Raw genomic sequence first — 26,495 nt, forward strand, 5'->3', positions numbered from 1 at the left:
AGTTCTCTCTCAAGCATTCAGGAATATGAACGCTATCCATACACACTTATTTTTACTATTTTAACTAGAAACCTACTGAGACTGTAACTTTCACTTGATGTTGTGATTTTGAAATAGTTTTAATAGTCAGTTTGCCAAGTTCTAAGGCATAAAATATTTTACAGGAAGAATTTTATAATTGGTTGGCATGAAATTAGGAACTATAATAATAACTAGGACAAAGAAGATATTCAAAATATGTAACAACCAGTTTCCTTGCCGTGCCAAGCATTAATCCTTTGGTTGCTGGATTTTAGAGATGGGGATGGTGGAGCCAGTTCTGGAGAAGATGCTGAGAGAGTGGAGGTGAGCATTCTCATGGAGCAGTGGTTATTACCAAGTGATGTAAAAGTATTTCAATACTATGACAACTGGTCCCACTGTACAGTGCATATTAGACAAATATCAGCAAAGTTCTAATGAATGTGACTTTATGTCAACTAACAGCTGACAATAAGGAAGATGACTTTAAAATATCATTCATGATCTGACCCATCCAAGATCAAATCCTATCTCCCAAAACACAGTTCCATGAACTTAAAAAGACATGACAGAGATCAGATATCTTTTAGCAGCTTGAATCTCATCCTCCCGCTCTAAGGGTTCACGAGAGCCTCCTCTATTACTCTTGGCTCCTCAGTGAGCTCATCCACTGGTGTCACATCCAGTGGTGACACATCTACAAAAATCTCTCCATTTTGTAGATGTGCAAAGAAAGACAACAGTGAAGTAGAGGACAGTGTGAGGTGGGGTTTGAGATCTATTCTTTGGATACTTCTCCAGGCCTATGCTTGATTCTAGAGTTAAGGGAATCATCAGGGATGCATGTTTATCCACAATTTCCAATAGTAAGTAGAAACACCCCCTGTTAGAGGAAATAGCATATTCTGTCTGTAAAACTCCAGAGAATTGCAAAAATAAGATCCTGAAGACCACAGAGGTACCTCTGAGCAATTTCTCCACCTCCTTTTCTATAACAGCTAATCCCTATTTAAGATAATATCTAATATCTCTGATATATTTAATATCTAATATTTACTCCTTTTTTGCCATACAATAAGCACTTTGAAGCCAGAAATTATAAAACAATTGTCTTTTCCCCCAGCGCCCCAGCCCCCAGGATCCTGGCCTGGACATACAGCAGATTCTCAGTCAACAATTAGGACTGAAGGAAATGCCACTGCAAGAATGGCAGGGAGCACAGGTTTGGGGCATTGCCAGGAGGACACATGTAAAGGAGAAAAAGCCCCAAGGAACCAGGAGGCCCAGATCCTGTCCTGTTCCCATCACTCAACCATGAATTACCTGTGTGACACAGGCTTCTCCCCAGCCTCCATCTCCCCATCATGAAAAGAAGGAAGGTGGCCCCTGTCCTGCCAGCCTCACCAGGTTTTGGTGAAGTTCCATTTGGAGGGCAGCACACAACACGGCTGACTCTGGCTACCATATAAAGATGAAGGATTTTATGGAAAATGGGGGAGTCAAATCTTGATAAAAACATGTAAAGTCTTCATATATACATCATCTATATGAATAATGATATATCTATGTGAATAACGATAATCTAAAGAATTAGTTCACAAAAGGGGTTGGAAGTGGTAATATAGGAGACCCTGACTTTTCTCTTTTCTAAATGATTATTCTCTAGGAAATGAGTGGTCTAGATTCAGTTTCAGACAGAGGCTAGATGGAAACCAGGAAAACACATAAATGCCTCTTGCAAAATTGTCACAAGAACCTAAAAAATGGTAAGGATCATGCAGGCTTATATGCTAACTTACACCGTTGACTGAGATGCAGGTAGAGGATTCTGAAGGACACAGGAGATTAATACAAATCCAGGCATTTGCTTCATCATTGCTGAGAAGGTACAAAGTTGAAAAGAAACCAAACAGCTGATGAAATGGGAGGCAAAGTTCAAACCACCAGAGAGGGATGTTAAATGAACTGTCATAACTTTGAGAAATGAGAAAGTCCAAATTAACAACTACTAAATTAAAGATCTAAACCAACTGTATCAGATCATAAGTCCCAGAAAATTTAGTTATTTGAAAGTACACTGTAGAAATCATGACACTTCATCCTTAACTATTTCAGCATATATCTCCTAAGAAGAGGGGTATCTCTTATATGACCACAAATATAGTTGTCCCTCCGTATCAGCAGGGAATTTGTTCCAGGACCCCAGCGGATACCAAAATCCACTTATGCTCAAGTTCCTTATATAAAAAGGCGTATTGAAGTCGGCCCTACATCTGTGGATGTAGAACCCTCAGATAAGGAAGACCAGCTGTACAGTATCCCGGCTAAAAAAAAACAATCAGGTTAATTCAAGAATATTATCTTGTATACAGTCCGTATTTAAATTTTTCCTCTTGTCTCTAAGATGTCTTTTACAGTCTTTGCTTCAGGTGGGCGGTGGGGAAGAGAGTCTAGTATCCAACCAATATTCACATAGTGTATTAGGATGCTGTGTTTCTCTTTAGTTTTTTACAACTAGAACAGTCCCACTGCCTTTTGTATGTCTGTTTGTTCTTCACGACACTGACTTTTATACAAATACCAGCCACTTATAAAATGGATTCTGAATTTGCCAGATTGTTTCCTTATGATTATATTCTGAATTAACATTTTTGGCAAAAGTACTGGTAGGTGATGTTGTATTCCTCTTACATGTGAAGAAGCAGACAATGTCAGGCATGATAAGTCGGTAAGGTGGTGTCCTGTGAGTCGTTTCACTATACAGGCACATATTCCTTTTTGTAATAATTTAAGTCATCTGAGGGATGATATGTTAAGATTATAAGAATGTCCTTTATCTCCAAAATGATTTTATCATCCATTGATGATCTTTGCCTAATTTATTAGAAATTTCAATATAGTGATCGTTTAATGCCATTATTTCTTCCGCATTAATGGGCTGACATTCTTTGAAGAAGAACAGTTTTCCAGGACTTCCCTGGTGGCACAGTGGTTAAGAATCCACCTGCCATTAAAGGGGACACAAGTTCAATCCCTGGTCTGAGAAGATCCCACATGCCACGGAGCAACTAAGCCCGTGTACCACAACTACTGAGCCTGTACTCTAGAGCCCGTGAGCCACAACTACTGAGCCTGCATGCCACAACTACTGAAGCCCACGCACCTAGAGCCCGTGCTCTGCAAAAAGAGAAGCCACTGTAACGAGAAGCCCGCGCACCGCAACAAAGAGTAGCCTCCGCTCACCACAAGTAGAGAAAGCCCGCACACAGCGATGAACACCCAACACAGCAAAAAATAAATTAATTACTTAATTAAAGAAAAAAAGAACAGTTTTCCTCATTCCTTTTTCCTCCTTTCTTTTTATAATCATTATGAACCCATGGACTTTTTAAAATTTCATTTAATGAGTTATAATCCCTTAGTGTTATTATTATTTTGATGTTTAAACTGTCCCAAATTTTGCCAGAGGGTGCCCTTCAAGCTGTCTTGTGTGTGTGTGTGTGTGTGTGTGTGTGTGTCTTTAATGACTCCTTTAGGTTTTGAGAGCTGCCTTTATTTCTTTTTACAGCTTTACTGAGGTATAATTGACAAATAAAACTGTAAAATTTTAAAGTGTATAATGTGATAATTTGTTACACATACATTGTGAAATGATTCTCATAATCAAGTTAATTAACACATCCTTCACCTAACATAGTCACATGAGAATGCTTAAGAACTACTCTCTTAGCAAATGTCAAGTATACATTATTAACTATAGTCACCATTCTGTACATTAGATCCTCAGAACTTATTCGTCTTATAACAGCTTGTATCCCTTGACCAATTTTTCCCCATTACTCCCTCCCCCCAGACCCTGGCAACCACTATTCTGCTACCTGTTTCTATGAGTTGAAATTTTTTTTTAGATTCCATACATAAGTGATACCATACGGTATTTGTGTTTCTCCATCTGACTTATTTAACTTAGCCTAATGCCCTCAAGATCCATCCATGTTGTCACAAATGGCAGAATTTCCTTCTTTCTCATGGCTGAATGATATATATATATATATATATATATATATATATATATATATATATACACACACACACACATATATATATATAATGATACTCATATGTATATATAAAACATTTTCTTTATCCATTCATCTATCAATAGACACTTAGGTTGTTTCCAGATCTTAGCTATTGTGAACAAAACTGCAATGAACATGGGAGTACAGATACCTCTTCAAGATCCTGATTTCATTTCCTTTGTATAAATACGCAGAAGTGGGATTACTGGATCATGTGATAGTTCTATTTTTATTTTTTTAAAGAATTTCTATACTGTTTTCCATAGTGACTGCACCAATTAACATTCCCACCAACACTGCACAAGTGTTCCTTGTTCTCTACATCCTCACCAACACTTGTTATCTCTTGTCTTTTTGATGACAGTCAAACAGGTATGAGGTAATATCTTATTGCAGTTTTGATTTGCATTTCCCTGATGATTACTGACATAGAGCACCTTTTCATATACCTATTGACCATTTGCATGTCTTCTTTGGGAAAATGTCTACTCAGATTCTTTGTCCATTTATAAATCAGGTTATTTGGGGTTTTGGTATTGAGTTGTATGGGTTCCTTATATATTTTGGATATTAACCCCTTATTGAATATATGTTCGCAAATATTCTCCTCAGTCCATAGGCTCTTTTTTCATTTTATTAATTGTCCCCTTTGCTGTGCAGAATTTTTTTAGTTTTATGTAGTCTTACTTATTTTTGCTTTTGTTGCCTTTGCGTTTGGTGTCAAATCCAAGAAAATCATTGCCAAGACTGATGTCAAAAAATTTACCTATTATGTTTTCTTCTAGGAGTTTTATGGTATCAGGTCTTACATTCAAGTCTTTAATCAATTTTGAGTAGATTTTGTGTATGTTGTAAGATAGGAGTCCAATTTCATTCCATGGCATATGCATATCCAGTTTTCCCAGCACCATTTATTAAAGAGTTTATTCTTTCCCCATTGTGTATTCTTAGCACCTTTATTGAAAATTAATTGACCATGTATGCATGAGTTTACTTCTGGGTTTTCTATTCTGTTTCACTGATCTATGTGTCTGTTTTTATGCCGTTACCATACTGTTTTGATTACTATAACTTTGTAATATAGTTTGAGATCAGGAAGAGAACCGCCTAGATTTCTGGCACTACAGATTCACTTTGTATTTTCCCTACCCTACACCTATAATCATCCATTTATCCCAGGCATATTCTTTTTCATTAATGTTACAGTAGCAAAACTGATGAACTGATGAACTATAAAGATGACACTGCTGAAGTACTCAGAAATGCACTAGGACAAATTCAAATTAAGGTTGCTAGGTGTCAATATTAATTATTAATACAATTTTTAAAGTTCCTCAATTGATGTTTTTCACTATTCTTTAAGAATTTAACTTTTTAGCTACATTTGTAGGAATTATGATACAAATCAACTGGGGAAATCAGAACACTCAAGAAAGAAAAAAACACATTTATTCCTTTTTCCTAAAAGCTGGTGAGGATTTTAGGTCATGCCCACATGAACCCAGACAGCTGATCACTTTGATCAATTCCTTCCAATTGGACAATTTAGTGAAAAGAATGGGTGGAAGCCTGAGACTAAGTCAGACAAATGGGCTATGTTGGGCCCAGCTCTTGTCTCTCAGAGGGAGGGGCCGTGGCTGTCCCAGGCCTTGTGAAAAGGAAGGTCACTGCAGGCTCCCCTCAGCCCTGGACTCAGCTCCAGAATCATCTCATTTCACACACTTGCACCTTGGTTTTCTTACAGCTGGCCTTCACTTCACTCCATTCCCCTCCTCCCAGATCTTCCATTATGACACACCCTACATGCCTCCCACCTTTCAGCCCTGGCCAAATCTCCTGATCAGTAGTCTTACTTCCCTCCCTTGGTCCTTAAACACTGACTCTGTGAATAGACCTGGTACCAGCCCTACCCACCAGCTCTGAGGACCACATGCTTATAAGAACCAAACCACCCATCCAACAACCTCATGCAAACAGTGTCTATCCATTTTCTCTTGATAATACATTGCAAGGATGCATCTGAAATCTAAGGAACAGGACTAGAATAAAACCCCATTAAATCTCAGGCTATAGAAACTGGGTCAAAATGGCATTACCATCTCTGTCACTTCTGTGAGCTTCTCTTTTCCTGTCAAGGCTTGAAATGATCATGTTCCTTGTGCTTTTACCCAGAGCTCTTCTCAACTGCTGAAGGCAGGGTAACCTCTGGAGTCACGTAGACTAGTTCCTCTGGTTACCAGCTGTGTGGCCCTGGCAAAGTTACTTAACCCTTCTAGGCCTTAGTTTCCTTATTCTTCTAACTTTTATTTTTAGATAATTGTAGATTCACATGCAGTTGTAAGAAATAATACAGAGAGATCTTGTATATTCTTTACCTTGCTTCTCCTGACGATAACGTCTTGCATAACTAAATATCACAACAGGGAAACTGACATTGATACAATCCACCTTCCTTAATTATATTTCACCAATTTCACATGCACTGTGTGTATGTGTGTATATTTAGTTCTATAAAATTTTATCCCATGTATATGCTTGAGTAATTGCTACCACAGTCAAAATAACATAATGTTCCATCATAAGGATCCCTCATGCTACCATTTTGTAACTACACCCACTGTCTTCCCTCTTCCCTAACTCCTGACAGCCACTAATCTGTTCCCTGTCTCTATCCTTTTGTCATTTCAAGAATGCTATATAAGTGGAATCATATAGTGTGTAACCTTTTGATATTGACTTTTTTCACTCAGTATAATTCCCTAGAGATGACTCAAACTGTGTATATCAATTGTTCTTCTCTTTTTACTGCTGAGTAGTATTCTATGATATGACATACCACAGTTTAGCAAACTAGTCACACACTGAAGTACATTTAGCTTGTTACTAGTTTGGGGCTATTATGAATAAAGTTGTGAACATTTGTGTACAGCTTTTAGTGTCATCATAGTTTTCATTTTCAGGAAAAAATGCCCAATCATGCAACCACTGGTTTGTATGGTAAGCACATGTTTAGTTTTGTAAGAAATTGCCATATTTACTCCACAATGGTTTACCATATTACATTCTTACCAGAAACGTATGAGTGATCCAGTTTCTTGACATCTTCATCAGCATTTGGTACTGTCACTACTTTTTATTTTAGCCATTCTGATAGGTGTGTAACGATATCTCGTTGTTTTAACTTGCATTTTACTAAAGATGTTGAATATCTCTTCACATGCTTATTTGTCAACTGTATATCACCTTTAAGGAAATGTATGTTTATGTATTTTTTAATTGGATTGTTTCATTTATTTATTGTTGAATTTTGAATTTTAAGAGTTCTTTATATATTGTAGATAAATTCTTTGTCAGATATGTGGTTTGCAAATATTTCCTCCCAGTCTGCAGCTTGTCTTTTCATTCTCTTGATGAAATGATGTTTTGTCTTTCATAGAACAAAAGTTTCTGATGTTAATGAGATTCAACTTGTAAGTTTTCTTTTTTTTTTATTTAAAGAATCATGTTTCTAGTGTCGAGTCTAAGAATTCTTCACCTAGCCCTAGGTATCAAAAATTTTCTCCTATGTTTTCTTCTGTAATTTTTATAAGTCTTACATTTTACATTCAAGTCTATATTCCATTATGAGGTAAATTTTCTATAAGCTATATGTTTTGGTCAAAGTTCACGTTTTTGCTTAGGAATATTCAACTTCTCTTGTATTTCAATAATGGTATCACTATTCACTGAGAAGTTACCAAGCCCTGTGGGTCTCCTCCCCTGTTCCCTAGTCCAGGACTTACTGTCTCTGTTCTGGATCATTGCAATAATCTTGTACACTCCCGCTCTCACCAGCCTCTCTTATCTCAATCTGTTTCTCTCCATCCTTTTCCAGAATCAGCTTTTTAAAGCCACATTTTATCATGTCACTATCCTTCTTAAAGATTTTAGATAGTGTTGACCAATGACAGACAGAGCCCTGGCTCCTTAGCTTGACATACATGGTCCAGACAATAGAGCCACAGTTTTCCTTGTCTTCACCTCCACTTATTCCCCACATCACAGTACTTCGGCCACACCAGACATGAAAAGGTCTTTCAAAGATGCTTTTGCAGACACCATTTTTTCCCACTGCTAAGCCTTTTTATCTACACCTCTTCCCTCAATCCTAGTTAAAAGGTCACCTTTTTTCCATATCTTTTCCCCCAAAAATGAGCCCCGCACCTCCTCGGGCAGAATTAATTGCACCCCCACAAGACTCTCTTTATCCCTCCCTATTACCTCTGTTTTTTCATCTGTAAAATGGGGCTAATCAAAATAAATTTATCTTCTAAGGTTGTTGTGAGAATTAAATGAGTTAATACACGTAAAGCATAATAAAAGCATACTCTAGACCATAATAAGTGCTCAATGCATTAGTTATTATTGCTGTTATAATTATTATATACCTTTGCTGTATCTCATGTAGTAGTTTATCACAGATGCTTTTTCTATGTTGGTCATGTACTCCTCTTCTCCACCAGGTTGTAAGATTTTCTATGGCATATATTACTTATTCTATGTTAGTACACTGTAGGTTCTTGATAATTCGTTGAACTGAATTGATTGTTTCAATTCAATTAATAAGCCAATTCAATTTAGAAATTATTTAACTTGTTTTACCCCTTGAATCAACACATTATTTTATTGAACTAATTATTTTGGCAATTGATGGATATCCCACCACTTCAATTTTTGTTTCAATTAATCTAATACAAGCCTGAAGATTAAAAAACTTGCTTTTTAAACTTTCTGAAATAAGAGATAATCAGAGTATTCATTCATGATAGAAAATGCAGGTCTCTTTTACTTAATGCTCCCCTGTAAGACAACACTGAGTTTTTTTTAAGCAAAAAATTGTGCTAAGTCTAGTACACAGGCACTATTGGAGCTATCTTCACTTTCCATTAAAATTTTACTTTCTCCTCATTCTTAGAAGTTGTCTCAAGAAGGAATAGTGCAGAAGAGTTAAAATAGTTGAACATTTGGGTAAAGAATAAAAATACAGAATTCTATTAGAGAAAAGTGATGGAAATGAGAAGGATTTGGTGGACCACACTGAAAAAATATGTTCATTTCTAGATGGTGGTTATATAAAAATAAAACTTTCTAGAAAAGCAACAGTATACTCTTCTCCCATTGAACATAATTATTGAGCCTCTGAAAAAACCCAGAGCCCCTCTGTCTCAGGATATCTTGTTAGACAAGACAGCAAATTTTCTGTTTCTGGCCTACAAAAGTACCTTGACTGACACAGCATTTATAAGTGGATTGAGTCTCTAAGTCTGCCTAACACAGTGATTTTTTAAGTGGGAAACTGCAGGTTAGTTGGTTAAAAGTGTATTCGTGCTTACAATGAATATTCTAGAAGAGAAACAGTCAGGCCTGCTGTGTAACTGGTGAGAAGGTGCAGTATACAGAGCACAGGCTCCAGAAGCAGGGAACCCAGGTTCAAATCCCACCTTTACAGCTCACCAGCTATGTGGCCTTAGGCAAGACACTTTATTTGACTGAATTTCAGTTCCTTCACTGTAAAATGCCCATGGTACTACCTACGTCATGGGTTTCTAGGGAGTATTAATTGCAATAATGTAATAATAAAGGGCTTGTCAAATAAAGAACCCAAATAAATGTTAGTTTCTCTTCCCCTAATTAATCCTTTGCCAAGCTGAAACACTAACTCAGCTTATTAGACCATTAGTTCAGACACTTTCTTTCCAGCAGGAATTACTTTGACAGCAAGGCTGGTGTCAAGAGTAATTTCTACTGAAAATGTTCCAATCTTAACATTTCTGTTGTGAATCCTAGTGTGATACAGAAAAGATCAGGCAGGGTTACTTTCAACCTTTGAGAAAATTGATGTGATGATAACCACAGTGGAAGAGTTTACACGCCCTTGATTGTTTTACTCTCACACCTTGAAAAGGGTATGTGGGTGGAATTAATCGGCTCCTGTGGAAGTTTGCTTGTAGTAAGTTTTCCTCTAAATTATCTCAACATTTTCTGTTACAACATTTTCTTTCAAAAGCTAATCATATTATACTGATATCATCACCAACCTCCCAAATACAATTAACAAACTATTTTATGGATATATTATGTTTGGAGTATAACAACAAAACTAGAAGTTGGCATTAATAAGACATACTCTATTCTTGGCATAGCAATACAGGCTAGTGTAAAAGTATTCACATTTTACAATAAATGAATAGAAGTCATGTTTACTGAAACAGTCATTGATCTAGTTGCACTTATACTAATAGTAAGGATAAAAATGGTAAAAATTTAACTGGAAGGCAATTTGACACCAAAAGCCTTAAAAATGCATTTACACATAGACCTAGAAATTCCACTTCTAGGAATTTATTTTTAAAAATTAATTAAAGATTTATACAATGATTTTTCAAGAAAATTTTTCTTATAGGAAGGAAAAACCCTAAGCAGTCAACATGAGAAGATTAGTTAAATATTGAATTATCCACCCAAAGGAATACTATACAACCATTGAAAACAGAGTTATAGAAAAACATTTGTTGACATGAAAATATGTGCATAATATTCTGCTAGGATTTGAAAGGCCATAAACTATTTGTACAGTGCTTTACAGTTTTTATAAAAATAAATATACTTATTTATAAAAGTTTCAATAACTACATACCAAAATAAATATGAATAATGCTTCTTTTCTTTCTAAGGACTTTTTTTCTTCTATTTTGATTCTGTACATTTTCTGCAGTAAGCATAAATTTATTGCATAGTAAAGGAAAATAAGTTTAAAAAACTCAAAAGAAGAATTAGTAAAGTATTTTTCAGCTAAATAGCAAATAGATTCCTTCATCATCCACTGTGTGAATTCTGAGCTCTGGCTTTTTGGATTTCCCCTAAAATCTGATTTAAGAAGTTGAAATTTAAGAGATTGAAGACAAAGTCCCGGAGCAAGAAGATCTTAGGGATGCTCTTTTAGGGAAGGTGACTATCCTTTTGTTAAAGCCCTGGGTGATTGGGTCTTTTTACCTACTTCATCTCACTGCTGACCATAAAATGGAAAACTGGTGGGCTCTGTTTCAATCTGGGGGTGATCTCTTTAGATCAAGCCCTTGCTTGAGCACTGAGGCTCAGTGAAGTTTTAGGCAACTTTTCTGCTCTTGCTTAGTTCTTTGTGGTTCCAAGGAAGTTCCCTTCAAAAGGAAAGAAACTGATTGGTGCCCACTTTGGGATGCAGCTCCTGCAGTCACCACCAGGTGGACAAAAGCTCTGGCCTCTATCAGAGCCTTGCCTGCTGCACTGACCTGATCTCTGACTTATTTATAATATTATTAATAATTATTATTGTAGATATATGTATTGACCCTTTGCTATGCTTCATGCACTCTGTACTTTTCATACATTATTTTACTGAAACTCTAATAGCAGCCCTGGAAAATTAATGCTATCATTATTCCTATTTTATAGATGAGGGAACAATAGATAGTATGTAGCTAGTAAGGGGTAGAGTCAGAATGGGAACCTGGATCCATCTGGATTTTATTAGATGTCCCTTAACCATTTAAATGAGTATATTTATTATTCACAATGGGGAGGAAGTTCAGTTGGGCAATCCTAGGTCTTCCTAAACCAGAAGAGCAGTGATTCCACAAAAATACTAAACCAACTTCACAACCATAGGAGTGATTCTGATTTGCAGCTGTGCCCTTGACTGGTGGTGGAAAGGACAACCAAGACATAACCAAGGGTCCTTGTGTGTTCAGCTCCACACTGACTGGCTTAAGCTTATCACTTAACCTCTCCAAACCTCAGATCCTTATGTAGAAAATGAGCTTTATAATACTTGTCTTAAATACCTCATCTGTGAGTATCAAAGGAGACAATGTATGTGTAAGCACTTTTAAAAGTACAAAGAGCAAGGAATCTTGATTAACCCCTGCATGCAAATTACTTCTGTCCTCAAAACCCAAAAGCAGTGTAACTTTTGTATAGCATTTTGCAAGACTGAGCAAGGAGCTTTAGAAATACAGGAAAACCTTAATGCAAAAAAATCCCACGTGTAATGTTTCCCTATGTTTGGCATTCAATTTAATAAGTCCTGAGGAAAAGTTATTGACTCAACGTTCCCTTCTCCCATCTAATGCTCTTTGATTTAATGTTTACTCTCTAAGTGCATGAACTTTTAAATAGCAGGAATTTTTGCCGCAGGACTTAAGGCTCTCCTGTGACTTGATGTTAGGAAATCTCCTTAGTAATTTTGGTTTCTGCTCCCTGGGAGCAAACTAGAGCTTTGGCAGTGAGTTGATACACTTTCTGTTTTAACTTAGGATGATACTTGGCTCAATAATTCAAAAATATTATACCAAGGCTTAGGATTATACTTGCATGAAGAACTAATCTTTTTAAAAACGAATATCTGGGGGTAGGAGGAAGAAAGGGACTTGTCTTGACTATTTTTTAAATTGGAAAAGCAATACATGTCTATGTTAAACAATTCAAATAGTAAGGACTCATACAGTGAAAGGTAGAAATGCACATTTCCATTTCTCATTGGCAATCACTGCTGACAATTACTTATATATATTTTGAAATTTTTTTATGATTAAATAAGCAAATGGATATATATACATTAATCTATTTTTTTAACACAAACAGTATCATTCATACTATACAGTCTCCTCTGAAAGATGTTCTTTTTTTCTCCTAAAAATATGTTTGTATAGTTTTTCATATCCACTTGTATGGCTCTAACAGTTTTAAAATCTCCTCTACAGTACTCCATTGCATGGATATACCATAAATTATTTATTTTTGCTGGGTATATACTTAGTTGTTTATAGGTTTTTAATATCACAAACAATGCTGCAACCAACGATTCCACCACATGTCTTTGCTCAATGATATGAGACCATCTGTAGGAAAATTCTTTTTTTTTTAATAAATTTATTTATTTTATTTTATTTATTTTTGCCTGTGTTGGGTCTTCGTTGCTGTGCATGGGCTTTCTCTAGTTGTGGTGAGGGGGGTTACTCTTCATTGCGGTGCACGGGCTTCTCATTGCGATGACTTCTCTTGTTGTGGAGCACTGGCTCTAGGCACGCGGGCTTCAGTAGTTGTGGCACGCAAGCTCAGTAGTTGTGGCTCGTGGGCTCTAGAGTGCAGGCTCAGTAGTTGTGGTGCTCAGGCTTAGTTGCTCTGTGGCATGTGGGATCTTCCCTGACCAGGGCTCGAACCCGTGTCCCCTGCATTGGCAGGTGGATTCTTAACCACTGTGCCACCAGGGAAGCCCCTGTAGGAAAATTCCTAGAAGTAAAATTGATAGGCCAAAAGAGATGTGCCTTTAAAATGTTGATATTACAAACTGCCATCTAAAGATGGCTGTACTAATTTACTCTTCCCCCCACAACTGGTATGTGGGAGCCCAACCTTCACCAACAATGGGTATAGACTGTACAAGAAACTGTTAGACTGAGGTGCATGATATTAATGGTTCAGTGGACACTGGATTAAAATAAATATCTGTAGGTCTTAGATACCAAGAAACTGGAAATGCCTGCCTTTAAATGTACTTACTGTGAATGGCCAGGCTCCTCGCACTGAGAAGAAACAAGGTAGAAGTGAACTGAAGCTCATAAAGAGGAGCTTAACACTCATGGAGTGCTTACTGCATGCCAGGTACTGTTCTATGTGTTTTATTTACATTAAGTCATGCATTCCTCCTACCAATCCTATGAGGAGGGTACTTTCATCATTCCCATTTTACAGACAAGAAAACTAAGGCACAGAGAAGTTAAGTACATTTCCCAATGTCATTCAGCTGCTCAGTGGCAGAGCTCAGATTTGCACCTAGGAAGTTTGAGTCCTGAGTCAGGTACTTTTAACCACTTATGTATCTACCCCTACTGATGAGCTAAACACATTTATTAAATACCTGTTCTATGTCAGAAATGATACTGCACCACTTGATCCTCACATCAATACAAAGAATTATCCCCATTCCTCAGAGATATTAACATGGCTTGCCCCAGAGACAGAAGGAGGATTTGTACCTAGGCATGTCTGATTCTGAAGCTTGTACTGATTCCACTACATCATATCTTCAGAATGAGATGTATAAGGAGGCTAAACAGGAGTCATCTATGTGAATAAACAGAGCTTACCGGGGGCTGTATCACACCTAATCCTTCCTTCATTAGAGTTCTGTATGCTTAGAATGTTCATGCACTTTTAATAGTATGCATGTGATCACACAGTGGCAAGTGGCTCTCTCCCATAAAGTGTGAGCTCAAATTGTCCTGTGTGGACCAAAATTGAAGGCAGAATTAAAGTTTTCCAATTCCAAATATCAACAAAGCCTGTTTAAGAAAAGTGACATAGTTGGGTGAGGATGAGCAGCTGGACGCCCACACTGCAGGGACATACATCACTAGACTATGGTAGCAACACATTTTTATCTCAGTGAGCAACTTGCTATCAGTCCATCAGAAAACTAGGTTTGGCGCTGGTTCCTGAGTTTACAACTGTATCTCCTTACTGTATACAGAAAGGACCCAAGGGAGATAAGAAAAGCAGCAAGAAGGAGGAGAGCTTAGAGAAGAAGCTTCTGGGTACGAAAGCCGGCCAATCACTGCTCTGCTCGCACTCACCATGCCCAGCACAGTGTGTGAGAGTTAGGCCCTGGGTTCAAATCTGCTCTGCTACTTACCTGCTGTATGACTTTGGACAAGTTACTGAACCTCTCTAGCCAAGTTTCCTGATCTGTAAAATGAGTAATACCAATAGCACTTAGCTCATTAGCCTGTCATGAAGATTAACTATCATCCAGTACAGATCACTGCCCTGAAGCTTGAGAGTACGGTACAGAATCACCCAAGGCCACATAGACAGACCCCCTCCCTTTCATGTTGCAGTCTTATTGCTTTTTTCATTTAATGCAATCAAGAAAACATACTGTCCTATATCTACGTCTGGAACAGAGAAGATTTCTACTCATCTTTCTTTTATCACCTTAAAATACTTTTTTTTTTGAATTTTTGAATTTTATTTTATTTATTTTTTTATACAGCAGTTTCTTATTAGTTATGCATTTTATACATATTAGTGTATATATGTCAATCCCAATCTCCCAATTCATCACTACACATCTTATATAGCTTCATATTCTAGTGGTCAGAGTATGTAAATCCTGTATTTCTGTGTCTGGCAACCCTAGTTATGAATGGGCATCAGATCTATGTTATCATCGTCACAAAACAAACACGTTACCAGAGCTTATCTTTTGATTATCACCGCTTCTTAGGCACCAGGTTGTCTGTATATGGCCACGCAGTAGCCTTTGGAGGTTAATTTGATCAGTTCTTCAAAGTTTACTTTTTTGTACCCCATGGATGCTAATGTAATATTACCACAAGTGTTTTCCAGCACTACACAGTAAAATACAAAAGCTTGGAAGAATACGCAAATTTTACTATTATGTTATTCAGTTTTAAGGGCAATTAAATACTTGCTTTGAGCTCCTCACATTACATTGCAAATCCATAAAAAACTTACCATCATTTCTGTACCTAAAGCTTATTTAGCATTAAGTCTTTGCCATTATTTCCCTTTCACTGAAAATTGGGTTTTCAATTATACATCACAATCCTATATTATGTCAATTTATTTGCAAAGAAATTTAGTCTTTTTTTCTGTTTATGTTAAATCAATAGCCTCTGTCCCTTTGTGAGGCAGTGGGAGGCAGCGGCTTCAGGTTTTCTCTCTGAGAAGGTGTCTGCATCTCATGAAAACAATGTCGGCTCTTCTATCTACCCTGTGAACAAAGACCTTCAATGAAATGGGCCAGTCCTGCTGGCCAGGATCAGGTGTATACAGAGCCAAGACGTCTTCTTAAAAAATAAAGTCTAGGCACTTCCCTGGTGGCGCAGTGGTTAAGAATCCGCCTGCCAATGCAGGGGACATGGGTTCGAGCTCTGTCTGGGAAGATCCCACATGTCTCAGAGCAACTAAGCCCATGCGCCACAGCTACTGAGCCTGCGCTCTAGAGCCCGCGTGCCACAACTACTGAAGCCCGCGTGCCTAGAGCTCGTGCTCTGCAACAAGAGCAGCCACCACAATAAGAAGCCCGTGCACCACAACGAAGAGTAGCCCCCGCTAGCTGCCACTAGAGAAAGCCCGCGCGCAGCAACGAAGACGCAACTCAGCCAAAAATATAAATAAATAAATAAATAAAATAAAGTATAATAATAATTCACTCAAACTGGCTGCTAGAAATTGTGTGGATCCAAAACAGGTATTTTTACATTTTAATTTAGAAAAAGGAACCTAAGCTCTGTCAGAATGGTTGGTGTCTATAAACATAGCTTTTGTCTTCTATGGCTTAATCTTTTTTCAAGGGATTATGACAGTGAATTAAAAATTAGGCAAAACTTGAGGAGCTGAATAAGCAGTGCTTGAGAGAGAGAAAAATGAAAGAGTTGCACGTCATTTATCTGGGGAAATCGGTGAGACGGTCCACCTGCACACTGTTCTCAGACTCCTGTTGTTTTCCCTTAACAAGAGCCTCCTCCTGTCCATTTCTGGTTCCCATACACCAGCCTCCCGGAACCCAATTCAAACTTTTAAGTCCCTTTTGAGTACTCTCTTCCCTGAACCCCTTCCTTTAATCAATCCTGGAGTCCTGTCCACCCTTACTTCATATTTTCCCACATCTTTTCCATCCTTTACACACTGAGTTCAAGATCTCACTTCCTCTTGCCTGGAGTAGCAAAAGGCCCTCCTAACTGATCTGCCTGACTCCTGACTGCTCTCCATCCAATGCAGCCTCGACACCATAACCACATTCACCTTCACACAAGATCATTTTCATCATGTCACTTCTCTGCTCCAAAACCTTCAGCGGAAAACTTAAACTCCATGGCTACAGTTCTTTTATCGATTCTGAGTTATTTTTCCAGGCATATTTCGCATTAAACTCTTATATATTTTCTAAATTCCAGCTAAATTTTCCATTCCCCTAATCACCCCCAAATCACCTCATTCTGCTTCTTCTGTATGAAATAGCTTCTCAACTCTATAAATTCCTACCCATCCTTCAACACCAAAATTAAATACAACCTTTCTATATATATAAATAAACACTTTTGCTATTCCTTAGCTGTAGTAATGAAATTCCTCCAGCTTTGGGTCCAGATTGTCCACACAATCAGATCATACAGGGTCTTTCTGTGCCACAGAAAGAAGCTTGGAATTTATTCTCTAGACTATGGAGAACCAATGAACAGTATTAAGCATTGGAATTATAAACCAGGGTTGCATTTAACTCAGATGATGCTGTGGCAGTGGAGAGACCTGAGTAGGATGGTAGAAAAGACACTAAAGATAGAAGGACCCATTAAGCAGTTACTGGATCTGCCTGGGAGAGAAGACTGAAAGAAGGACATGTTTTGGAGAGAAGGATGATGAGCAAAATTCTAAGTGTGTTGAATATGAGGTTCTGAGGACTAGGGTGAGACTGGCAAAGCACACAGGGTGTAGACTTAAGGAGGCACTCACTCTCAGGTGCCTACCCTGCACTTGCATGACCCTGAAAGTGAAGACTTCCTTAAATTCTTTGCCCTGGGTATCTAGCTTGCCTCACCCTGAGTTCCGATGGTATATTTTGTATAGACATCACCTTTGCAGCCAAGGAGGTACACATCTCAGATCTCCCTTTGAGAAAGAACTTGCTGTTCAGTTGCAATAAGTGCAGATAGCTGACAGCCTCCAGCCACAGAACATTCAGAATCTGCTGCAACTTTTGAGTCACAGCCGTGCCTTTCCTGGGACCCTCCCGTCGGTGACCAAGCAGGTTAGCGGTACTTGGCCTGGACATTTCCTTCCAACAGGGGGCTCCTCTAAGAGGAAGCCTTCCCTCTGGAGATCACCATCAAGTTGGGTGAGGCTGTGTCAGATCTGCATTGTGGTCTGAAGCCTTTCCCTGCACAACTCTGCTTCCTCCCTCTTTTATCTTTACCCTCCAATAAAATACTCGCTCAATAATTCTGTCTCAGCATCTGTTCCCAGAGGACCTAAATGACACATCTAGTCAGCAACTGGTCACACCCGTCTGGATCTGGAGTTAGAGATGAAGTGATAAGCAGAAGTGGCTTTGTCATGTAGCGGTTAGAAGGCTGGGCTCCAGAGTCTAGGTTTAAATCCCAGTTCATCCACTTTTGACCCAGTACAACCTTAGACAAGTTATAGAACTTCTCAGTATCTCAATTTCTTCATATACAGAATGAAGATTTTAATGAGTAAATGAGGACTATATGAGATAAAGCATTTAAAGTATTTAGCACAGTGCCTGGCCCACACTAAATGCTCAAGAAATATTAATTAACAATATTGTATAGATTTTGAAATGCTGTTTTACAGATGTTGATAGATAGAATAAAGGAGAAGAAATGTTCACCTGCTCAAAGAATTTTCCATAGGACATAATAAGGCTAGTGAATATTAACTAAAAATATTTCAAACTCAACCCTGTAATTTTTTTTTTCAATTTCTCTTGTTGTTACTCCTAATGATTCCTCTTCTCCATATAATATCATCACCTTTTTTTCTCCTGACATGATTTGTTTCTTCCCATATTTCTTTTCCATCCACCCAATATGCCTATTTCTCTCCTTTCTATCAGCTGCTGCTAATAACCTCCTTCAAAACCTGGTCGAGGGCTTCCCTGGTCGCGCAGTGGTTGAGAATCTGCCTGCCAATGCAGGGGACACGGGCTCGAGCCCTGGTCTGGGAAGATCCCACATGCCACGGAGCAACTAGGCCCGTGAGCCACAGCTACTGAGCCTGCGTGTCTGGAGCCTGTGCTCCGCAACAAGAGGGGCCACGATAGTGAGAGGCCCGCACACCGCGATGAAGACTGGCCCCCGCTCACCGCAACTAGAGAAAGCCCTCGCACAGAAGCGAAGACCCAACACAGCCAAAAATAAATAAACAAATAAATTAATTTAATTAAAAAAAAAAACAAAACCAAAAACTTGGTTGAGAACTCACTTTCTCCAGTTTCCTTAACCTGCCTGCTCTACCCGTCCCAACTGTGATCATTCCTCCCTACTTGCAAACCCTAAGAATAGAAGCATTTTGAAGCTAGGTAGAACAAAAAATAATCTAATTCTCAAACTATGTTGAAGGTATCTGTGCCTTCATAAACAATTATTAATAACAAACTAGCAGGAACAGCATCTCCTCTTTCTTTAGACAAGACCTCCCCCCGCCAACCCACCCATTTACCCAAGGCTAGGAGATGGCTTGGCAAAGTGATGCTCAATAAATGCTTACTTAAAGGATGAATGTTTCAGCTGTGGATGCATGGTCAGCCTACAAATTATATTTTTATAGCCTCTTTCTATATGTGAGCCTTAAAAAATGAAATGTTTCATAAGACAATCTCAGTCATACAATGGAGAAACTATTGTATGGGGGAAGTGTTTTACAATCATCTTAGGTATTGTAAGTAATATAAATCTGCTTTATAAAAATAAAGGCCTGTTCTATAATCTAAAAGCCAGTAGGAAATCATAATTAGAGACAGATGGCAAACGTGACACTCTTTCCTCTATTTGGTACATATGATATTCCCTACAAAATGGCACTGAGTGTTTTCCTGTTACCACACAGCACCATATAAACTCAGAAAAATAAAACTTCCTTTTATGCCTATGAAACTAACTTCAAACAAAATAACCAACTTCAAAAGTAAGATGAAAGTGTTTTGTAATGTGGTTGAATGCAATGAATGTTTTTACATAGCTCATTATCTGTATGTTTACATTAATGCACATTGCATTACATACCAAAAAAAGTACTACTAAATCTTCAGTCATCCTATACATTCAATTTGAAAGTTTCATCAAGTTATTCACATTCAATGGCAATATTCCTACATCATACAGGTCACAATATTAGGTGTATTTAAATATTGGAAATGCATAGTGCCTAAAATAAAATCAGTTACGCACAGAGCCATACATGAGTATAACGTTAATAGCCAACACAGGTTTTTAATGGCTTCTAATATAATATGCCCTTTCAAGGAACCATTCGTACATATTGAAATGTATTTTTACTGTACTGCTTTGAGTAATTATGAATTGAACATGGCTGATAAAAATCAGCATTAAAATTTATGTAAATTCTTTTGGAAATACATATAATCCTCTTACGTATGCAGCTCTATAAGTAATAAAATATTGGATCTCAAACACCAAAAAGTAAAGTGGTTTTCACACTGATTTTCAAGAATATGCCTTTTTAGTGTTACAATTCAGTAAACTATTTTACCAAAGTTTACAATCATCTCAAATTCAAAGCAAATCAAAATTAATTTGTTTGTTCTATAATCAATATCATGAAGCAAAAGTCATCAATAGCCAATATAAAATAAGCTATTTACTACCTCATTTTAAATATAGTGAGGAACTACAACAAGAGGGCATTAACACTATCCTAACCTGTTCTACTTAAGTTGATATTTGTTTCCATTTTCAAATATCAATACCTACTGCACACTTAGAAAACTCACTTGTGAAAATATGTTTCATTTAATTTCTCAGAAAACTGCTAATTCAATCTACTTTTGTTTGTGAATTCTGAGTTACTACATTATTTTCTCATCTTCACAACAATTAGTAATTACTGATCTCTCAAAAAGCAAGGAGAGGATGCAAAGTAAAATTAACATGAAGACAAGAAAGCAAATTCTACTGTACAAGTGAACAATACTCAAGAAAAGTTGTTTATCTTAAACACATAGCACATTAGAGTCATAATTAGCTCACCACCACAGTTAGAAATATACATACACATTTTTCAAAATAAGTCTTTTAAATAAAGTACTGCAAGCATCTTTCTAGCTTAAGGATTTGAAATAGCAATTAAGTCTGAACCTTAAATCATTTGTCTCTATAACTAGAAGAGCAAGTCCCCAGGATGTAAATCTCACCCAATGAGACAAGGGAGGCTGAATGTATTATTAATTGCTAAATAATTTCTTAATTTTAGAATCTAGCACCCAACACTGGCAAATAAACAATGTGATTTATGAATCCACACTCTCATGCTGCTTTACTAGAGTTCAATAAACACATGCACATTCTAAATGTACAGTGTGAATGCAATTTCTACAAGCCAGGAAACGTAGCAGGACTCGGTGATAGCAAATCTACCCCATCTACTTATTATTCAAGCACTAGTATTTAGAATACCTAAAATGCCTGCTGAACACTGCGGCTCAATGTCCCCGTGGGGTTACTCTGAAGCAGAACCACATCTCTTCCCCTCAGTGATTACTGAGTTTTAAGAAGGTAGGTAACATGGGGTAGAGATTCTTGTGCAGCAGCAAGATAACTCTTCTCTCCAAATTTTCAAAAACCAACACTCCCTACACACACACACACACACACACACAAAATCACCTTTTCTTAAGAAAGAAAGGAGGGTTTTTCAAATAGGTGCCTACAACATGCCGTTTGCATAGGGATGAAAAATGTATTCTTCCTCTACTTGCTGCTGTGTAAGATGTTTACAGATCTGATTAGAAAACCTGGATGCACATAAAAAGTAGTGCTTTCAATGAGATTCCTTTAGTGAAATCTGTCTATGCAGACAAATGTGTACATAAATAATACATATTTATGCAAACATGCCAACATTAACAACACACACACACATACACACACGTACCTAGACCAATAATTAAGCTTACACGGTCCTCTAAGCCCCCTTTGACATTTTAGCATGCATGTTATTCAGAAGACAGATTTTTTAAAAATAATAAGCAGCTGCATATAATGCATGCCAGAGTGGCATGATAGAGGAGCAAATACATTACCAGACGCATTTTGAAGTTTCTGGAACACCTGCAGGTAAAAGGAGCCTGTGAATCGGTTGCTGGCACACGGTATTCCTCTGAATCCCAGAGCTCGGTGTGACTGTAGGGGAATGTGAGGCGAGTGTGAGGCTGGAAACCTTTGAGTTGAGCTCACTCTAGGCATCAGAAAGCCTCAAAGAGGGGAAAGAAAAAGGCAGCCCAACAGACAGCTAGATGAGAAACTTCCGGCACCTCTCCAGCTCAAGAATGAATTCTCTGTAATTTGGAGACATATAGTGATGGAAATGAAGAGAAACTTGGATTTAGGGGGGAATTTGCTCAGCCATGCAGAAATGGGCAGGTAACAGTCTCTCAGCTCATTTTAAAACAGTCATTCAGGAACAAGACTGAATCAAAAAATTAACAAGCATCCTTTTGCTGAAAAAATAAAAGGCTACTCCTGCCAGCTTCCCAAGATGCCTTTACAAACTTCAAATGGATCATTCCATCAGCTATTTGTTGCACATTTTATTAATCCCAGTGCAGAGGTAAACTGGAAAATCTAATCCCTTTTATGTAGAAAACTGGATTTATTGCTTCTTTTTATAATGCACTTTAGTCATATAAATACATAGATTTACTTACAGAGTTCTCATTTCTTGTGTAAAACCACTACTGTTTGGTCCAGATAAAATGCTGAAAGGCTTGTTTGCAGCTTTTCAAGGAAGTGGAGAAAAAATGTTTTAATACTCAGAAGCCGAGCTGAATACAGATATTTAAATGTAGAGTTTGAAGCAAAGAGAGTATAAAGGAAGCGCCCTGAGCTATTAAGTGGCACATAAGACATACGGTTATACATGAGCATTGAGCAGGCAGGTGGCTCAAGTCTATAAACATATACATAATTAAGGATAGGAAGAAAAGAGCTTTGGCAAATTAAGTTCTTAGAGACAATAGCTGTGATTTTGTTTAGGCTTACAAATAGGCTAATAATTTCTGGGGAGCACATGTGGGCTTCACCTTATCTGAAGAACTCCTCAACTCACGAATAGAGAGCAAGGTTGGAAGCCTCACATGCTGGCAATCTATGTTCAAATGTAATGAGGGGAAGGACGATATTACCATGAAGAATGTTGTCATATTACACTGTGCCTGTGTGGCTTAACTACTCATCCAACCTTGCAAATGGCCATTTGCCTGGACTCAATAGCAAATGTGCTAACGATGGGGGGTGGAGGTGGGAGGCCAATTTTATTTGTTTTACTACCCGTGCACCTTTGGAAGGCTCCGGATAAAATGCATGGGCTGAGCGTGGGAGTGATTCTTTTCAAGGCCACATTTATCTATAATAAATTCAAAGTAGAATTAATGATGACCAATTAAGTTATTTATTATTTTAACTCTTGAGGTCAAGGGCAAAACAGTGTTTATGTTTATTGACAGAGGGTCGATAGCAAGACGGCTGAAGATGGCCGGGCTCAATAAACACGTATTGACCAAGTAGCTTCCCGGCCTCCTCACATTCCAGGGCCCAGTCCTTTTTGTCTAGGATATCTTTTCTTATCTCTCCACTGCCATCTGCTTCATCCATCCATTCAACACCTGTCTAGTGAATTAGACCCTCCATCTGATGCTGTGGACGCTTAGGACGAGACTCTCCCTCAAGGCGCTTACCATTGTCGGGTAGTACCGCAACAGGTCTCAGGAAGGGAGGGGCACATCCAAAGTACTTACAAATACCCAGGCTCACCACAATCTGTTCTTCCATTTTGGATTCACTTTTGGTGGGGAGAGGCAAGCAGAGTTTGTGTGCTGGCTTTGGGAAATTATCTCCCCAGGTGATTCTGAGTAAGTCCACTCCTCTACCCCACAGGAGTAAAGGCAATTCAAGACAACTGTTATCAGCCCTCTAGTAATTGAGAGGAGGGTGTCCCATCCACTGCTGCATATACACTCAAGCTACAGGGCCACTCAAGCTAACCTGCCCTCTGAGTCTTTGCTCATTCCCTCCACCGTGGGGAAGGCCCAGACTTAATCAGTGTGCCCTAGAACCTGGGTCTGCTGGTTCTGAATGGGTCTGGAAGCCAAAGCCAAAGGCAAAAGAGAGCCCAAATATTTTGGTTCATTCATATAACCTCTCTGGGCCTCTGTTTCCTTATCTGTAGAATGAGAGGGCAGGGCAGGCTTTGAGTCTGCGATTTCTCTGCCTAAGCCAAAACGTATGAGCACCCTCTCTGAGGGAGTCATTTCTATGCTACATTGGCACCTACACGAGAGCAAGCCTGAGGTCGGAACTCAGAATTCTCCATTCTACCATCTCACTGCCTAAAGGTACCTACTAGCAATTCAAATTTCACGAGGGTGAATCTTCAGCCTGAGGAGCTGGGGACCCAGCACTGTACACTTCTCCTTCTCCACTTCTCCATGGGTGGACCACCGAGGAATTCAGAGCGTGGAAACAAACATGTTATCTTCTGGCTCTCTCCCTTCTTGCTTCAGCAACTGCCTCAGCTCCGCTCCAGATGCCCTAGTGAGTGGCGGTTCCTGGAACCTTCAGGCAGAGTGGTCACACAGCCAGAAGCCCGGCTGCCACCTGGCCCCCTACCTCCATGGCCGATCCCCTTCTAATGAGTGTGAGGGCTTGAGAAACTGGGCTTGGGGCTTTCTAGAACAGCCCCTCCAGGCTCTGCTCCTAATCTCCAGTGGTGTAGGAGTATCCCAGGTCACTCATCAAAGGTATGAGAAGAGAGCAGCCACACCATCCTCAGCTGGCCAGCCTGCTGCCCACCTCACCTCTCCTTGATTTTCAGCACAGGCTCACTCTATGTTCCACAAGCCCACCCACGATGACAATAAGAATAGCTCAAGGGGGAGGGCTCACTCAGCCTCTTCTCCCCACTGACTGCTCTGAGCTCAGCAACACCTGCATTCACTCAGGAAGAAACTAATCGTGGCAGGTATTTTGAAGACAAAGCTCATGTGACCAACTAAAATATAAACTTCTTCATGTAACAATTCTACTGAAAATTAAATGTTTTCTATCTCCTCTAGTTCTCCAGCTAAGAAAATCAGAAAAGCTTGGCCTTAAAGCACAAAGAGAAGGAAAAGCACAGAAGTCCGAAGACGGCAGCACTGCAGAGAAGCTGGAGACCCAGACCTGAGTTTGAAGACAAGATTCTCTACTCAGTTGGTCTTTGGGTAAGCCATTCAAGTTCCCTCATACCGCTTCCTCCTTTGTAAAAGAAAAAATACCTATCTGATCAAGTTATTTCTAGAGTTAAAATTTTAAAAGTGCCGGGTGCATCATAAGTTACTCAAGAAATAGTAACCCACATTATAATAATCAAAAGTGTCCAGTCACCTTCAATACCCCCATTAACCTGTGAGGACAGGGACTATGTCTTAGTCATCTGCCTCATCTCTAGTTCGCCATGTGCCTCCTCACCCATTACACAAGTTTTCTTTGAGCATCTACCACTCCCACATTCCCAGGCAGGTGCCAGGGACACGGCAGTGGACAAGACACAGGTGGCTCCTGCCCTCATGTGGCTCACAGTCCAGTGAGGAAGATGAAAATTAAGTGATAACTAAAATATATAAGTTAAATTAAGTGCTAATTAAAATATATGCCTGCTCAAGCTGCCATAACGAATATCACAGACGGGGTGGCTTAAACATTACAGATCTGGAGTCGAGGAAGTCTGATATCAAGGTGCCTAAAGGTTTGGTTCCTGGTGAGAGCCTTCTTCCTGGCTTGCAGACAGCCACTTTCTCACTGTATCCTGGTGTCTCTTCCTCTTCTTACAAGGACACTAATTCCATCATGGGGGGTCCACCCTCATGACATCATCTAAACCTAATCACCTCTCAAGAGTCCTACCTCCAAATATCATCACATTGAGGGCTGGGACTTCAACATATGAATTTTTAAAAGACACATTCAATCCATAACAATATATAAATGAATTAACTAATTAGTTAATGATAATCTTTTTAGTTTTTTTTTTGTTTGTTTATAATAGCCCAGACAATGTCAAGGGCACAAATGGAAGAAAATTTGTGACTGCTTCCAATAATCACCTTCAAACTGGGGTCTCAGGGCTGATGGGCTGGCCCTCATCAAGTAACAGGTTTCTCCCCAGGAGCTGTCCCCTGAGACCCATCAGACTAGCTAGCCCAGGCAGCCCTTTGATCTGTCCTCATGGGCCCTTCCATCCCACCAGCAAAACGTTCTGGTTCCTGGCCTCATTGTTTTACATCCAAGCTGTCTGAAATGCTATAACGTTTTTTTAAAGAGCAACCAGGATTTTAATTAAAGTTCCAGGGATCCAGCCAAGGATATTTTTCTAAAAGAGAAGCAATATCTGTTTTTGGAGACAGAACATTTCATAACAGAGATCTCATATATTTCAATGAGTGATAAATAGCGACATGTACTGAACCCTCACAGGAACCAGACCGCAGAGTGCATGTGTGTGCACATGTGCGTTTGTGTGCACGCATGTGCGTGTTTAATGCTCATCCTGCCTAAT

The 26,495-nt window shown here is 38.8% G+C and overlaps 1 protein-coding gene across 3 annotated transcripts in view; it reads right to left on the bottom strand.

The window, feature by feature from the left end:
• SCHIP1 (schwannomin interacting protein 1) overlaps positions 1-26,495 on the bottom strand; it is an 801,544-nt gene that overhangs the window by 769,644 nt on the left and 5,405 nt on the right. Inside the window, exon 1 of one of the 3 annotated variants that reach the window (XM_061194514.1) lies at positions 21,985-22,063. The exons of 1 other annotated variant lie outside the window; for it this stretch is intronic. In XM_061194514.1, coding sequence (XP_061050497.1) covers positions 21,985-21,993 — 9 coding nt within the window. In that variant the 5' untranslated portion in view covers positions 21,994-22,063. Of the gene's footprint in view, positions 1-21,984; positions 22,064-26,495 lie in introns of those variants that run through there. One more of the 3 variants, XM_061194513.1, reaches the window with a different exon arrangement.

This window comes from Eubalaena glacialis, chromosome 6, assembly GCF_028564815.1.
Source record: "Eubalaena glacialis isolate mEubGla1 chromosome 6, mEubGla1.1.hap2.+ XY, whole genome shotgun sequence".
In the NCBI taxonomy this organism is placed as follows: Eukaryota; Metazoa; Chordata; class Mammalia; order Artiodactyla; family Balaenidae; genus Eubalaena; species Eubalaena glacialis.